This window comes from Lacerta agilis, chromosome 1 (assembly GCF_009819535.1).
Source record: "Lacerta agilis isolate rLacAgi1 chromosome 1, rLacAgi1.pri, whole genome shotgun sequence".
Classification (NCBI taxonomy): Eukaryota; Metazoa; Chordata; class Lepidosauria; order Squamata; family Lacertidae; genus Lacerta; species Lacerta agilis.
In genome coordinates, this window is record NC_046312.1 from 40,867,897 (window position 1) to 40,884,346 (window position 16,450).

The 16,450-nt window shown below is 42.5% G+C and overlaps 1 protein-coding gene across 1 annotated transcript in view; it reads right to left on the reverse strand.

Annotated features, from left to right (window-relative positions):
* Positions 1 to 10,847, reverse strand: part of RMDN3 (regulator of microtubule dynamics 3) — a 30,005-nt gene extending 19,158 nt beyond the window's left edge. Inside the window, exons 1-6 of the mRNA XM_033145372.1 lie at positions 10,771 to 10,847; positions 9,011 to 9,219; positions 7,670 to 7,865; positions 6,131 to 6,277; positions 2,832 to 3,096; positions 1,155 to 1,257 (exon numbers count right to left, since the gene is read on the reverse strand). Of these exons, the coding sequence (XP_033001263.1) occupies positions 1,155 to 1,257; positions 2,832 to 3,096; positions 6,131 to 6,277; positions 7,670 to 7,865; positions 9,011 to 9,219; positions 10,771 to 10,811 (961 nt within the window). The 5' untranslated portion in view covers positions 10,812 to 10,847. The remainder of the gene's footprint in view (positions 1 to 1,154; positions 1,258 to 2,831; positions 3,097 to 6,130; positions 6,278 to 7,669; positions 7,866 to 9,010; positions 9,220 to 10,770) is intronic.
* Positions 10,848 to 16,450: the final 5,603 nt, after the last annotated feature.

Sequence of the window (16,450 nt, forward strand, 5' to 3'; positions counted from 1 at the left end):
AGTGTACAAAGAAGTTTCACACATTCAGTAAGCAGATATTCTTCAGAAAACAGCAGCCTAATACTAGGATGACACATTATGACAGCTGAAGAGCTGCATCTCATCGTCTGACACTCTTGGAAATAGAGCCCATAGGTTTTTTGCTCACATGCCTCCCGACCCAGAAAACCAGGTAAAGGTTCCTGCCAGAACCCCTGAGATCAAGCTTCACCCCTAATATTTGTGGAGCTGTCACAAAGGGAGACACAAAGCAGGAATGAGCAAGCATTTAACTACACTTTTAAAAGAGAGACATGCTACACATGAAGTACCATATTCAGATGGGAAACTATAGCTTTGAATCTACCAGCTTCCCAACTCCTATAGAAATGTGTGCTCAGGGTGCAGACAGCAGAACTGCAGCCTGAGAGTTCCAGCATCACAAAGAGCCTACTTTTGCGCTATCAGAAAGAGAAGTAGGTGGTTGCTGTATGAAGCCAATGACAAGCAGGGAGCAACAGAGGAGGTAAAGGAAAGCGGACAATTTTGAGACAAACATAAGCTCAGGAATTGGAGGAGGAGTAAAGCAGTTTGTAGCAGTGATGTGAATCAAAAGTGTGGGTTGGCACACGCATCCAATATAGATGCAGCTATTCAAAATTATTGTACCATTCATGCTATGAAAGTCTTGCACTGCATGATAAAACCAGCAAATGCAATTGCAGCACCTGCCAAGCAGTTCTCCGAGAACAATTCCGTTAACAAGATTCTTTAACACGTGATTTCATTTTAGGAGTAAGAATAATCCACAGGGGGTGGGTGGGGGAATCTGTAATTTTAAATTGAGAGCCAGTGTAGTGTGGTGGCTGGACTAAGACCTGGGAGATCAGGATTCAAATCCTTGCTCTGCCATGAAACTCACAGGTGACCTTGGTCCAGTCATAGACTCTCATCCTAACATACCTCATAGGGTTATTGTAAGGACAAAATGGGGAGGCAGAGAATCAATGTACACCACCTTGGGCTTCTGGGAGGAAAGGTGAGATATAAATGGAACAAAAAACAAACGTGTGTGTGTGTGTAACCCACATTTTTCCAAGGCAGGCAGGTGAATAAATGCCCAATACAACTCACTGGTGAAATGCATCCACCCTTATCTCAAAGTCCCTTCTTACCCTCAGACGCATAAGATAACTTCTCATCTGCATCCTCCGTGATTTCATACATATCACTATAACCTCGGGCCAGGCGCCAAAGGAAATCCTGTTTGTCACCATACTGTTGATAAAACATATGTTAGTTCACATTTATTAGTTCACGTGATTCTAGATTCAGATAGGTAGCCATGTTGGTCTGACAAAATAAATAAAAAAATTGTCCAGTAGCACCTTAGAGACCAACTAACTATGTTCTGGGTATAAGCTTTCGTGCAGCCTGGTTTCTGAAGAAGTGTGCATGCACACGAAAGCTTATACCCAGAACATTCTTAGTTGGTCTCTAAGGTGCTACTGGACAATTTTTTTATTTATTAGTTCACATGCTTGCTTAAAAGAAAATGGGATTTCCAAGTATAACATATTGCAGGTTTTTGTTTTTTTTTAAAAATAGCTTATGAACAATTTGACAAGCAGTGGAACAATGCTCTAGATGAGCAAAACCAACTCAATAATTGATTTAAATCTCTTCACTTGCCTGAATTAGTAAAGTGTAGTATGCTTCTCATTCTTTAGATTTTAATAAAGTAACTACTGTATAGGATTCAGGTCACACAGTCAAACACTTATGTCAAATAGAAACTTTCCTAGAACAAGTCCCTGTTCCTGCAAATAAACTGTTGCTCTGCTGGTGTCACACTGGGCGTACTTTGCAAGCAGACAAAGGTGTCAAGCTTAAATAGCATATATAGCATAAGTACCACAGCCATGACTGCTAGATGGAATACACCAGCCATGTGCACATTATGCATGGCTGAATTGGACAATACTCCCCCTTGTGGGGACAGGACTGGGAACTAGAGACCTGTGTGAGACTTCATAAAAGCAAGTTGGCCACTACAGAGCCAATTAATTTGGAACAATGATATATAAAGCAGATATATAACTACTGACACAGCTATAAATTCCAGGCTCATTAACCTAATTTTACTGTGGGGTTGGGACAGGGAGAGAAAATGAGGCGATTTCTCAATAACTGAATAAGTATTAAGGCAGAACAACAGTTCTTAGGTAATACTGTAGATACAACTTCAAGCATAGCAAGTAAGTTGCAGCAGTTGGGTAGGGCAGCCTTGGAGCAGGAGTAGAAGACTTGAGATAGCATTAGCAACACAAAAGATGTAAGAGACACATTAGAAGAACAGACTGAGAAATGAATGCAAATGAAGATGGGGAAAGTTTGGGTAGTGGTAAGCCCTTCTCTACATGTTTGATTCCCAAACATGTTGCAAACAGCTGACCATCTGACTTGCTGACATGTATATATAAAGCAAGCTTGTATCTACATTTCATGAAACAATTATGCTAAAATCATCACTGTAATAAGTCTGAGGAGAGCTTTGCTATCAACTTCAGAGATGCTGCAGTTTCACTTTTAAACACATTAGGGGATTGAGTTACTGTATGCTTCAATACGCAATAAACAAAACATAATTTAATACTTTTAAGAAGAGGCCAAGTACCACAGGCTTTGAGGGTTTTAATTTTCTAGTGGCAGCATAAGCAATGCTGCATTTTAGATGCCTGGTCTCATTTAGGATTGTGGTATAGACAAGACCTTGCACAACATCCTGTTCTGCTCTCCCTGCTGGTTAGCTCAGCTCAGTTTTTCTGGGAAATTGCTAGAGTGAACTTTACCACTAGTTTATTGTTAAGCAGCTGTTGGAATCCTTCTCTCTTCTCCTGTTCGCTCCCACTGTGCAAGCGATCTGCTTGCTGGAGCAACTGACCAAGTGCTTCGTCTGTAGCAGGGTCCAAAGTCAGTGTTTCATCCTCGTTGACAAGGTCTAAGGAATCCCTCCTTGCCGTTTTCACAGTCTCACAACTTCTTTCATCTTCTCCTTCCTCGCTCTCTTTATCAGACTCGCGATCATAATCAGACTCTGCATTGGCTGTAGTATAGCTTTAAGACAAATTGCAGAAAATCAGTCATTACATTAACATGACATAATGGCCTCAAAGTCTAGAACTGAAAAACAAAGCCAAAATTCCTGACCAACGAACCACAGCACGGGCCATCAGTCTAATTCCCAACTGAGTGGGTTGTAGCCAATGCTAGTCCTACTCAGAGCAGACCCATTGAAATCAATAGATATGATTAATGTAAGCCAATTATTTCAACAGGTACACTAAAACTTAGATACGATGCACTGTGTGTCCCAGCTCCATCGGAAAAGACTGCATTTTCTAAAAATAATATTTTAAGGAATTTTTAATAAGTAGTAAACTAGAATAAAAGTAGAACTATACAACCAAAAACATGTTGATCTTGCAATATATTTCACAACACTGTCAAGAACTGTGAATCTACATCCTACAGAATAATTACTTGACAATCTTCTATCAATAAGTCATGGCAGTGATGCAAACATACTGTGCTTTAGTTGCTAAGTGTTAGCTTATTTCTACATCTTCCTACATCATCCCTCATGTTTTTCAGTGCACTTCTAAGAATTATTCCCACTCCTGCAACTGAATTACCCACTACATTTTTATTTACTTTCCTTAAACAGTTTCCCAAGACATTTTTGGAGTGCTACCTCTGATGTGGGACAAAATATGTCACTCCAAATGTTCAATTATTTGCAGTACTCAAACCAGAACCTTCGTATGATTTTATATTGCTACTTAAAATACAGGAAGTATCTGAAGTGGTATCAAGCTGTATGAAACCCCTGCTTGTACCTGCTATTTCACATAATCACGTAACTTGATGTTGCCATCACTTAGAGATAAGTACCGGTATGTGTGTGCAAAGTCACTCAGTAAAAAGCTCTGGAGTATATGCAGGATGTGTGTGTTTTACCTCCTTTTTCAAAGGACCAAACTCCGTGTGCAATTGTATGGGTCCAGAGTACAGTGGTTAGCATGTTTGACTAGAACTGGCAACCCAGGTTCAAATTCCACTCAGTCACGAGGTCACCAACGGCCCTTCTCAGAGCACCAGCATTAAGTACTCTGTTTTGTGGCGACAGAGTGGGCCTCCTCAGTGATAGTACTCCAGTTGCGGAATTCCCTCTCCACAGCGGCTCACCTGCCACCAACTATTTGTACTTTGTATTCCTTTTGGCATCAGGAATAGACTTTATTCTCCAATGCTTTTTAGGGGACCTTTTTAGGGCTTTAAAGGATTTTGAGGCTCTGATTTGTTAAACATTTTAAGGCCTGCATTCGCCACGTTTCATTGCAGTCTCTGAAGTGTGATGTGTTTTATTGTGATTTTATTTATATTGCTTTTATTGTATTTTAATGATGTTTAGGTATGCCATCCATAACTTTGGTTATGAGGAAGCATAGCAATATTGTCCATAAATAAATAAAAGATGGCACTCCCTGGGTGACTCTCTCTTAATCTAACCAACCTCACTGAGTCATTTTGGGGACAAAATAGGGTAGGTGGGGATGAGAGAACCATGTACCACACTGGAGTTCCTTGGGGAAAAGGTGAGATATAAATAGAGCAGATAAATAAATGCTCTCAGGCTAAGACCATTCAGCAGTTTATTAGATTAGCAAGAGTTATTTCTCCACAATCACCACTACCAAAGCATTAATATCCCAAATCAAAAACAAGCCACAGGGAAAGAAATGCTTGTGGTTTTCATTTATCAATATGATTAGGTCTGTTAATAGTCATCAGACTATTATAAAACTGGTTTAAATTTACACAAGGTAAAATCAGTAGAACTTTATTTTGGACCCAAACTAAACTATATATCACATAAACTCAAAATGCCAAATGTTCCTAGCAGATCACAACTCCTTTTTACAACATGCCCCTCCAAAAAAAACTTTTTGTCTTGGAACAAATCTTGAATGAAATGGCATAGAAATGCACGAAAGTGAATAAAATTACAATAACACCTAAATAATAAAAGCACAAAACAAACTTAATATTCTGAATCTCCCTAATAAGACAACAGCAGATAGAAAGTGTACAAGCTTCATAGTTGTTTCTTTATATTGTCCACTCAGCAGATAAATTACAGACTCATGGTCAGACCTCTCCACATCTCTCCCCAAATTCTTTCCCAAGTACAACACATTCTAGAAATCTATGCAAGGTCATGAAATCGGTTTAAGCCACAAGGACAAATATGGCATTATTTCTGAACTTTCCTTCCAAGACAGCTGAGGAATCTCATTTAACGGGCATCCCTCCCACACAACGTTAGATAAGAACTGCTCGTATTGACTTTCAGATGCCTTTGCACCCTTTGAGAGTTTGTTTTATGTTCTGGTGATGAAAAGCGGGATGTAATTTTTTAATTAATAACTAACTTTTAGAAAACGAAGGCCATTCTAGCTCTCAGTTTTTCGAAATTCTTATAACAAGGTAGTTAAAAAGGAGCACAAGGGAAATCTTATAAAATACAGGCACCTCCACACTCGTGCGAGATCAGCAAATGTGTGGCCGCTGACAAGCGCACTGTTTTTGGCACCCAAAGGGGGTAGGGCGGAATGGGGTGGAGTGGAATGGACTTGGGCACGTCACACTTACATGTCTGGCAGCCAGGAATGAAACCCCTATGTAAGCAGTGATTCCCCTGTAGTGCTATTTTAAAAATTTCTACAGTTGATCTGTCTATCTGAAGGGATGCATCATGCAATCTCTGCTTAAAAGCTTTTGAAGTGACATCTAGCTCCAAACTCTTTACATATAGTTCAGAAATGTCAAATTTCACAACTAGGCATGAAACAAGCCCCTCCAAAGTGTTTGTCACCTTGAAGGCTGCCCTAAGCGAACAGCAAGGCTCACTAAAGAAAAAATTACATAGAAATCTAACAACATTTTACTTCTCCTTGAACTTTCCCTGATGAGGCTTAATACTAAGCACAGAATAGATATTTTACTAGTCAGTTCTCTTATAGAACCAACTGCTTCCACAAGTTAATCCCTTTAAACTAATCCTTGCTTTGAACTAATTCTCACTTACCCTCCCTCACTTTCACCATCAGTAGTGTAGGCAGCTCCAGAGCTGGTTGTGAAATATATAGAGCTGGAACCTGTGGAATCACTCCTTTCTCTGGGATATACAGCACGCCTCCGCCGAATAATCTTCTGGCTTTCCTCTAGTTGGGTTCTGCAAGAGGAGATATTAGCACAAGAGACACTTAAAGGTAAAGGGACCCCTGACAGTTAAGTCCAGTCGCGAACGACTCTGGGGTTGCGGCGCTCATCTCACTTTACTGGCCAAGGGAGCCGAAGTTTGTCCGCAGACAGCTTCCGGATCATGTGGCCAGCATGACTAAGCCGCTTCTAGCGAACCAGAGCAGCGCACGGAAACGCCGTTTACCTTCCCACCGGAGCGGTCCCTATTTATCTACTTGCACTTTTTGGCGTGCTTTCGAACTGCTAGGTTGGCAGGAGCTGGGACTGAACAACGGGAGCTCACCCTGTCGGGGGATTTGAACTGCCTACCTTCTGATCGGCAAGCCCTAGGCTCTGGGGTTTAGACCACAGAGCCACCAGCGTCCCTTTTAAGAGACACTTACGCTGTTTAATTGTTTGTTTCCCATTAATTGTTTGCTTCCCTTTTCCTTCTCTAATGCACCCACAAACCACCAAACTAATTATTCTAGTATGCTCAGTATAATACAGATCAGTCCTACAAAATCAGACATTGTTCAACTATTGCATCATAGAATATAAAAGTATAACAGACATATACAAATATTTACACAATAATTTCACTATATCTCCAATTATAACTAAGAAGGGAAACTGACAAAAATGGATTCAACTTTACAGATTAGATAAGGCTGTGAAGTCTACGGAGTCTGGGATATCTGTTAGGAAAAGATCATCTAGCCAAATATACTATACTAAGAAGAACTTGCAGGAAAAAATAAATGGCCATCCACTAAGAAGCATGGCAGTGCAATGAAACTTCCCCCGAGGTGTGTATAGGACTGCAGCCTACATCAGATGCTCTTTCATTGCTGCTTCTTTTCTACAGCTGTCAATATTAACATGAATCATTCAAAAGGCTTCACCCAGAACCTTCCAGTGGAGTTATTCCAGAAGTTACTCTTCCCATAATACAAACATCTACACATTTCTTAGTTTTGGATTCAATTATGAACTGCTTGATAAACTGCTTTATACCAGTGTTCTGCTCCGGTATCAATTTTGGGGGCTGACAACCTGTTACAAACAACATTTTGCAACAGATATGAAATCAAATAGTTCGAATTTTAAATATTGGTTAGTGTGATAAAGGTTGACGCTTTGTAGATAGCTGAAGGAAAAAAGAGAGGAATGTGTTGAAATTAAATATCCTTGTAAGGGCATGTGCCTCTAGCATATCCATAGCTTTTTGCTGAATATCAGTGAAATTACTCTGGAAGAATTACTGTTTTACAAATAGCAGTGACAGTTTTAAAAAAGGAAAGCACAATAAGAATTTCATCCAAAACATGGTTCATGTAATTTTCAGCAACCCGGAATCTGCAGGTAATAGCTTTATACTAACCTGACTTCTCCAACAATCTCTCCTGCTAAACCCCGCAGGCTATTCCGCAACTCTTCCACTTCATGTCGCAGTTCTATAAGGCTTTTGAGCACAAAGTCTAGACGGTTCAGCACTTCAGCCTGTTCTTCTTGTGTTAGATGAGCTGTATATGGGATGCTATCACCACCTTCCACTGGTGCTTGTCTCATCCGTGGAACTAGAGAAAGAAAATGAAGCAGCTACAACACAACTAGGCATGGAGAAACTCCCAGGTTCAAACCCTGGCACCTCCAGGTTTGAAGGGGAATGTCCCCTGTCAGCTAGTCAGGTGGACAATACTAAGCTAGATGCATCAAAACTCTGACTTGGTATAAGGAAGCTTCTCCCTGAATGGAGAACCCAGAGACTTCCCAGGAAAAAGAGATAAAAACCTGCTCTGGAAAAAAATGCAGTCAATTCCCATAGCATTGTACATATCATTGATACAGCAATGCTAACATGCTAACTGTAAGGTTTCTGTAGTGGCTTCTCGTGAGTAAAAAGTCCTGACTCTGGATCCTCTTATTTACAGGATTTATTATACAACTATATACGTTACAGAGATCAAAAGTCCGTGTCCGTCTCAGTCACTCTAAGATCCTGGAAGTGGCGCTTTTTGTGAGCACCCCCAACAAAAGAACTTGGGCACCCAAGTCTCCTCCTCTCATCCCTGCGTTTCACCCCTCTACGCAATTGGGGTGATGGAACTGTCGTAGCCCCCTCCTCCACTGAGCCACTTAGTCGGTGCTGGGAGTCTGGAGCATCCCACAGCCCCCTCCCCACAGAGCTCTGGTGGTGTTGGGAACCATCAGCCTCGCAGAGCCCTTCCACCACTCCGCTGGGCTCTGACGGTTCCCTGACACTAACCGCCAACATTTTGCAGATAAATAGTACAAGGGTATATAACCTACACTGATATAACTGCTTTTCCATGTTCCCAGTCTGCAGAAAGAGCCTTGTGCATATGCAGACTTGTACACATCAAGAATTTACAACTTAACGTCTAACTGTAATTTGTTAATTTACAGAAAATTTGAATCTTTTAATATATTCTCATTTGGCAAGTTCAGCAGAGTTGTGTCTTTATTTTTAAAGTAATTATAGCTTATCAGATACAAACAGAATTCTCAACTAATCTGCACATTCATCTCAAGAGCATACTTTCACTGAAATTGAGCAAGTAAGAGTAATACTAGGCATGTGAATTCCAAGTTTAATGGTGATAAATTAACCTCACAACCTCTTACCAGTTTGAGTAACTCTAGTATTGGAAAAAATAAAAGTACAAAAGATAATTTTTAAAAATGGAAACCATCTTTGTACCCTGATTATAAGGCTGTAGAATTTGTGTGTGTTCTTTAGGGTCCAGAGCATTATGTTGACTCTGTACGTTTGGTGATTTGGATCGCCCTCTTTGCTGGGGCTTTTTTCTCTTTTGTTTGTAGAAGTAGTAGAAGAGACCTATTCCTGCAGCTGCGCCCAGGACCACACCAAGTCCCACACGGAAGACCACCATTTTGGACATGATGCATCTGAAACAATTCAAGCAGGCCATAATTTGTATTTATGAAATAGATAGAACATGAAGGAGAAAGAGCTGGATTATAACACATGGTAAGTGTTATGTGCTTAACAATATTTCAAAATAAAATAAGTCTAAAATATTTACAAGCTAAGTATTTTTTAAATAATAAAAAAACACCAAAGAGGGTGCAGCAACATAACTGTCAGTTCCTCAATACGAGAGATAGACCGCAACCTACTTCTCAGAATAAGTAAAAATAAATACTCTGATGTTCTGTCCATACAGGAGGGAAATCATGATTTGGTGACCTCAATAGCAAATTAATGCTTAGGGGAAACAGAATTTTACACTGAAATCTATATCAAATACCAAAGGTCATTCAATGAGATTTCATTCCACATGATAAAGTTCTGTAGCTGAAGCTATACACATTTGACACAGATAATACCTGGATACAGTTCAATCCAGGAGCTCAACAGGTAACAAGGAGGACACAAGTGATAACCCAGCAACCTTGCCAAAAACACTCCCATTTCAAAGCAGGACGCCATCCGCATTAGGAGCAATTTCAAAGAACTGAAGCCACATAATCTTCTTCCCAGGTCACTCTTTCCAAATTTAGCTGTCTCTCTCACATACATGCATAAATACATACACAAATACACAGAAAACTAAACCCACTTACATGTAAATATACCAGTTTCCCCTTAATATGGTTTGTCAGCATCATCTACATGATGTGTTTCGAGATAACAAATGCTGAGCCTTAGGGGTCCAAAACCACCAAACAGCTTTTAAACTCTTGTCTACCCAGCTCAGGCGATTTGATAATTGGGCCAAGCCTCTGACCCCGCGATGACACTGCGGTTCTTAAACCACAAACGTTACTGAAAGAAGGAGCATGTAGGGATCGCCACCCACTGGGTGTGCTCAGAGATAGCGGGAAATTGTGAGCCGCAGAACTGAGGCACACCCCCCTTCCCCACCCGCACCCCGACCCCCACCCATGGGCGACAGGAAGCGCGTTGCCCCAGCATCTCCCGTCGCTCCAGGCGCATGCGCAGAGAAGGCTGAGTTCTAAATTCCGAAGAGCCACATTATTGGTCTGTCAGCAGCAAAACGCTTTGAGAGAGAGAGAGAGAGAGAGAGAGATATCTGTGGCAACTCAGAGACGACAGGATTTGCGTTGCGCCACAGGCGGACCTCTTGGGCTGCATTGACAAGAGATGGAGTGTTGTAAGTAAGGGTGCAATCCTGCACTCACTTACATGGGAGTAAGGCGAACTGAACTCAGTGGGATTTACTCCAGAGTAGGCACGTATGGGAATTACACCGTCCCTCTTTAAGAAGTGACACTAGACTCGCTCTCCCCCACTCTCTCTGCCTGTGTGTAGCTCTATGTGCCCGGCAACTGACGCTTCACCAGGCAAGCGTCCCTTTCTCCTCCTTCGCCTCCTTCCCCTACTCGAAAAGGAGGCCGCGCGCTCCCCCAAAGCGTCAGGCAAGCCGCAAGGCGACGGTTCCTTCAAAGCGCTCCTTCTCCAGCTATTTAAATTACCGCTGCGCTTCTCGCTGGATCTGTCCTCGTGCGGCCACCATCCGCCGCCCTCCTTGTTCCTCGCGTTTCCCCCTTACCCTGCCGCAGGTAAGTCCTCTCGCCGGCGCATAGAAATGACGTTAGAGCACACGGCTCATCCCTCCGCCGGTGAAAAGGTGGCGCGGAGAATTGACGGAGAGAAAGGAGGCCACGCCTGTATAACGTAGAGAGAAGCCCTGCCGGAGCAGACCAGCAGCCGGGCAAAACAGGCGTCCTGTTCTCACGCGGTGGCCGGTGGCCAACCAGGCGCCCATGAGAAGCCTACAAGCATGAGCGGAGTGCAGGTGTTTCCAGGAGCGTTACTGCCTCCAACAGTGGAGACTCTGGCCTCCCACTGAGGAGCAGTAGCAGGCATAGGCAAACTCGGACCTCCAGATGTTTTGAGACTACAATTACCATCATCCCTGACCACTGGTCCTGTTAGCTAGGGATGATGGGAGTTGTAGTCCCAAAATATCTGGAGGGCCGAGTTTGCCTATGCCTGAGCAATAGGGAAACACGGGTGGGAAAAACAGCAGACCGGCGTGGGTGGGATGTAATCAGGAGCGGCCGGGCGCCTGCCCAGACGTCTGCTAGTGGTGTGTACCTACTGTACAATTAAAACAGGCTGTTCTCTTCCTAACTTGCCGCATTGGGAGATGCCCTGATTTCGAACGCTGCAAGAATCTGAAACGGCTTGAGGTTGGTTTGGGAGCATCAATGGCTGGGAGCAGTGCCGGATTTACGTGTAAGCTAAACAAGCTATAGCTTAGGACCCCACTCTCGGGGGGGGGGGGGGGAATTAAAAAAAACCTGGATGTACATTTCCAGAATATAAGATAAGAAACAAATAAAATAAAACCTACACACAGCAACAGAGGCAAATGGCTTTAGATACCTATTAGGTCCATAAATTACCATATAGCATATATTCAACACAAAAAACAGCGACAATTTGTTGTTGACAAAGGACAGCTGGACATATAAAGGGCCCCGTTATCGTCATTAGCTTAGGGCCTCATCAAACCTAAATCTGGCCCTGGCTGGGAGTCATGATGGATATGTTCTCCCAGGATGAGAGGCAGTACGCTACTAAACGCTAGTTGGGGGAGAAAGTAGGAGAGTACGGTGGGAAACAGGATGCTGGACCACATGGGTATAAATAGTTTTTGGGGATTGAAGCAGCAGGGAGTTTTCTCTGCTTATGCAGCTCTCAACTCTTTAGGGGGAGACTGACAGATGGAGGTTTAGGATCAGTGTTTTCTGACTCCTAGTCCTAGATAGGCTACCTTCCCGGCTTGATGAGCCGAATCTGCCTCTCACTTACCTCTACAGGATGTGTAGAAACCGCCTTCTTGCCTATTGGACTTAGTATTGATCTAAACGGTTCAATGTGCCTTTCTTCTCACACAGGCAAAGTGCCTAACTCCCCAAGAGTTTGAGACCGATTGGCTACCCTCACCTGGTTTAGCTGGCGAGTCAAAGCCGTAGCCGTTCCTGGGGTATGGCTGCTGTCCCATGCTGACAGCTTCTAGTAGCTACAGGTGAGAGCTGAGTGCAGGGTGGGGACCAAAAGTGGGCAGACTGCCCCAGAAGAAGCATGTCCCCTGACCATCAGGTCCAGTCGTGTCCGGCTCTGGGGTTGCGGCGCTCATCTCTATAGGCCAAGGGAGCCGGCGTTTGTCCGCAGACAGCTTCCGGGTCATGTGGCCAGCATGACAAAACCGCTTCTGGCGAACCAGAGCAGCGCACGGAAACGCCGTTTACCTTCCCGCTGGAGCGGTCCCTATTTATCTACTTGCACTTTGATGTGCTTTTGAACTGCTAGGTGGGCAGGAGCTGGGACCGAGCAACGGGAGCTCACCCCGTGGCAGGGATTCGAACCGCCGACCTTCTGATCAGCAAGCCCTAGACTCTGTGGTTTAACCCACAGTGCCACCTGGGTCCCTACCCACCAGAGGTACTACCCCTCTAAAACCCCATACATCCTGGAGGTTATGATACAGGTTTAATAAATGAATAAGACTATCTGCACATTGGGAAATTTAAATCACACATACCGGTATCTAATCTTACAGCTTCTGTGGCAACACACTTTCCCCCTTGGGACTTATAACAGCCTCAAAATAACCACATATTTTAAAGTTATCCATTCAATGTAAGCCTGAAAATGGCATTTTATTAATTGGACATCTAGGGTCCACCCTAGGCCAGTGATGGCCAAACTTGGCTCTCCAGCTGTTTTCGGACTACAATTCCCATCACCCCTGACCACTGTTAGCTAGGGATGATGGGAGTTGTAATCTCAAAACAGCTGGAGGGCCAAGTTTGGCCATCACTGCCCTAGGCTAAAGCATTCCAGGCCAAGCCCTGCACAACATTTTTGTCAGGTCTTTCTGCCAGGGTCCTGGTTGCTTATAATGGTTATCAGATCACCCCATCTGCATTATTTTTATTTTTTATTTATTAAATTTGTATACTGCCCTTCATCTGAAGATCACAGGGCAGTTCACAACATAAAAATACAAAATGAGAACACAAAATACTTAAGACAAAAACAAACCAATAAACCCCTCCCACAAAAACATTTAAAAAGCCATAGAATGTTTTATCGACCAAAGGCTGATGGAACAATGACCTGGCTCTGTATAAGGCAGCTTCCTACGTTCCAAATGTGGAAGGCAGCAGGGATGCCCACATATGCCCCACTGCAATCAGGAACACTGATAACGCGGGGTCCCCGGTTGTGCAAGATAATTCAATTCCCATTCAGTTTAAAGTCAGTGAAAAGCCCCTTGCAGATCTTCCCCTCACAACTTGGGACGGTCTGTTACTGGCTGGGTTGGGAGGAGACATATGAGGATGTTGTGTGCAATATGGGAAGGTCAGTGACATAGTGGGTGTGCCAATGCACATGGGTAAATTGGGAGGTGGGGCTCATGCCAGAACATGCCTAAATAGAAGTCACAAAGTTTGGTGATGCAAGACTTTGTTGCAAACACAAGGCAAGTTGACACGTTTAAGTGTTCAGGGATTTCACTTGCAAGTCACCAAACTTCAATTTTTTCCAGTAAACAATATTTGGCCTTTGCATCATACAGATAATATCAGATCAGGACATAAGGCAGTCCCTGAAGTCTGTGAGTGTTCCAGCTATATAATACTGTTAGAAATCTGCTCTTGGCCTGTCGGGTTGCATTGCTGACGTAAGAGCTTTGGGTTGAAAGCAAATGGAATAGATTTCATCTGACAAATCCCTAAGGGTGAGTGGAAAAAGGAAACTACGTTGCTGCAAGCCTTCAAATTATTATTCACTATCCGTTTGTTATCAGTGAAGGAATAACAGAGGCTCAAGACAGCGGGAGTTTGAAGCTAGGCCTTTGCGGATATTAAAGATCCTATCTAGACAGTATTATAAATCATAGCTTGGACTGTTTCTGGGACTTGGCTGGTGTTGGAACATCAGCCTTTGTGAAAGTAATATCCAACTGTTCTCTTTAAACTAAACCTACCAGGCAACAATATTCAGAGTCAGACTATGGTAAAAACCCATTAAGCACTGCCATGTTCGTGATCAACACCCTCAGTGTTATCATATAAGCCAAATTCGGCCGGATCCTATGCACACTTAAACCAAATTCAATAAGACCTACTTATAAGTGTGGATAAGATTGCAGCTTTAAACAAGTGATAAAACAATAGTAATATTCATCCTTCAAGTCAGAAGTAACAACAAACAGCTTCCAGACATCTGGGATTGGGGACCAGGCTTATAGGTGAGAAGGTGTGCCTCCCAGGCTGCCTTGAGTCCGACATCTCTGAACTTTATAGAAATTGCCACGGTGAAAGACAGGTGTGGGAAAAGGAACTGCCCTGAGTTCGACTTAGCACAGTATTCCCTACTAAGACTGGAAGTTACTTTTCAGGACTTCCAGCTCTGTACCTGAGACCCTTTTCATAACAGATGTCAGGAATTAAGCTTTTCCTACTATTGAGCTATTGCCTTTCTTTTAGATGTGATAGTTATTAAATTAGCCCCATCCTTTTTCAGTTATGCTCTTCTGTGGTCAAAATCACCCGACAGTGATTAAGCCAAAGAAATAATGCATATAAGAGATAAGAAAATCCTGAATGGGTCAGCCAGCCCATCTTGTAGCCAGAGTAGCATTGTCGGGATTTAATTTGTTTTTAGTAATTAGGTTAGTACAAAATGTTACTTATTAGAGTTTTCTCTCCCAGATGTTTCTTGTTTTTGATTTTATTTCTTCATGCTAACAGGAAAAGTCACTAATTCTTTACTCATGACATCAAAATGAAAACCATTGTTCCATCATAAACACACACACAAATCCATGACCTCATTTCATGGAGCAGGATCAAAGGACAGTGACAAGGTAATATTCCAGAGTAAGGTAAACTTAAATAATTAAGAAGAATACTAGAAAGGAAATGTAATTACTTTAATTATGTGCCAAGTTTTAGTAAAAATTAGATTATTATTTTTTAAATAATAGTAACTTTTATGTTCCCAGGGCTGGTTATATTTGCATGTGACTTTTCACTGCAGTGTCAACACACTGTCAGACTTTTCATCTTGTAATAATCTCTTCAACTCCAGTAAAATGGCGATGGTTGAAAGTTTCTACAAACACAAAAGAGGTTTCCCCAGATAAACCAAGAAACAAAAGGAGTGGGACCCTAGGGATAAAAAAGGAAAAAAATACAGAATGTGCAAATGATGTTTTTAGTCATCCAAATATATTAAGTGCGCATTTCAAGAGTATCAACTCAAGTCATAGAATCATAGAGTTGGAAGGAACGAACCATGTAACTTTTTGTAATTATTATCTAGATTTGTATTCCGTCTTTTGTCATTTATAGCAATGTCTGTGTGATTTTGAAAATATCATGAACAACAGAATGGTCTAAAAATACTGAAAATGTGGCCTCACTCATTCACCCCAAATGCCTGGAAGAATAAGGATGTTTTTACTTGATGGTAGAAACTCATCATGGTCTCCACCATTTGAGCTTCCAGGGTAGGATGTTACATAGTCGGGGAGCCACAACAGAAAATGTTTTTGAATGCATCACTGGTTACTCAGGCTGTGTGCACATTACCATTGACTCAGGCACCAGTGCATTCCCATCACTGGTACACATATGGTTGCTCTTCTCTTGAAGCATCAGATCCACAGCTTGGGGGTTCCTTCTCAATCTACGGTAGTCCTGTTCCTGGGTACCTAGGCAGCACCAATGACCAGGATGACCTTTGACCTTTTTATCTTTTATGCCACCTGCACCCTTTCCTGGATAAATCAGGCCTGGCCTCAATTTACCCTGCTCTAATCACTTTCACATTAGATTACTCTAATGCACTGCCCTTGAAGGTAGTCTGAAAGCTTCAGTGTGCAGAATGTGGATGACAGGCTTGTCTGGAGTCAGTAGATCAGATAGCAGAATCATAGAATTGTAGAGTTGTAAGGGACTCTGAGGATAATATAGTCCAACCCCCTGCAATGCACGAATATTTAGCTACCGGTATATGGGGATCGAACCTGCAAACTTGGCGTTATCAGCCCCATACTCTAACCAACAGAGCTACCCAAGCTGTGCACAAATCAGATCACACCAATCCTTTATCAGCCAAGTGGATGCTAAT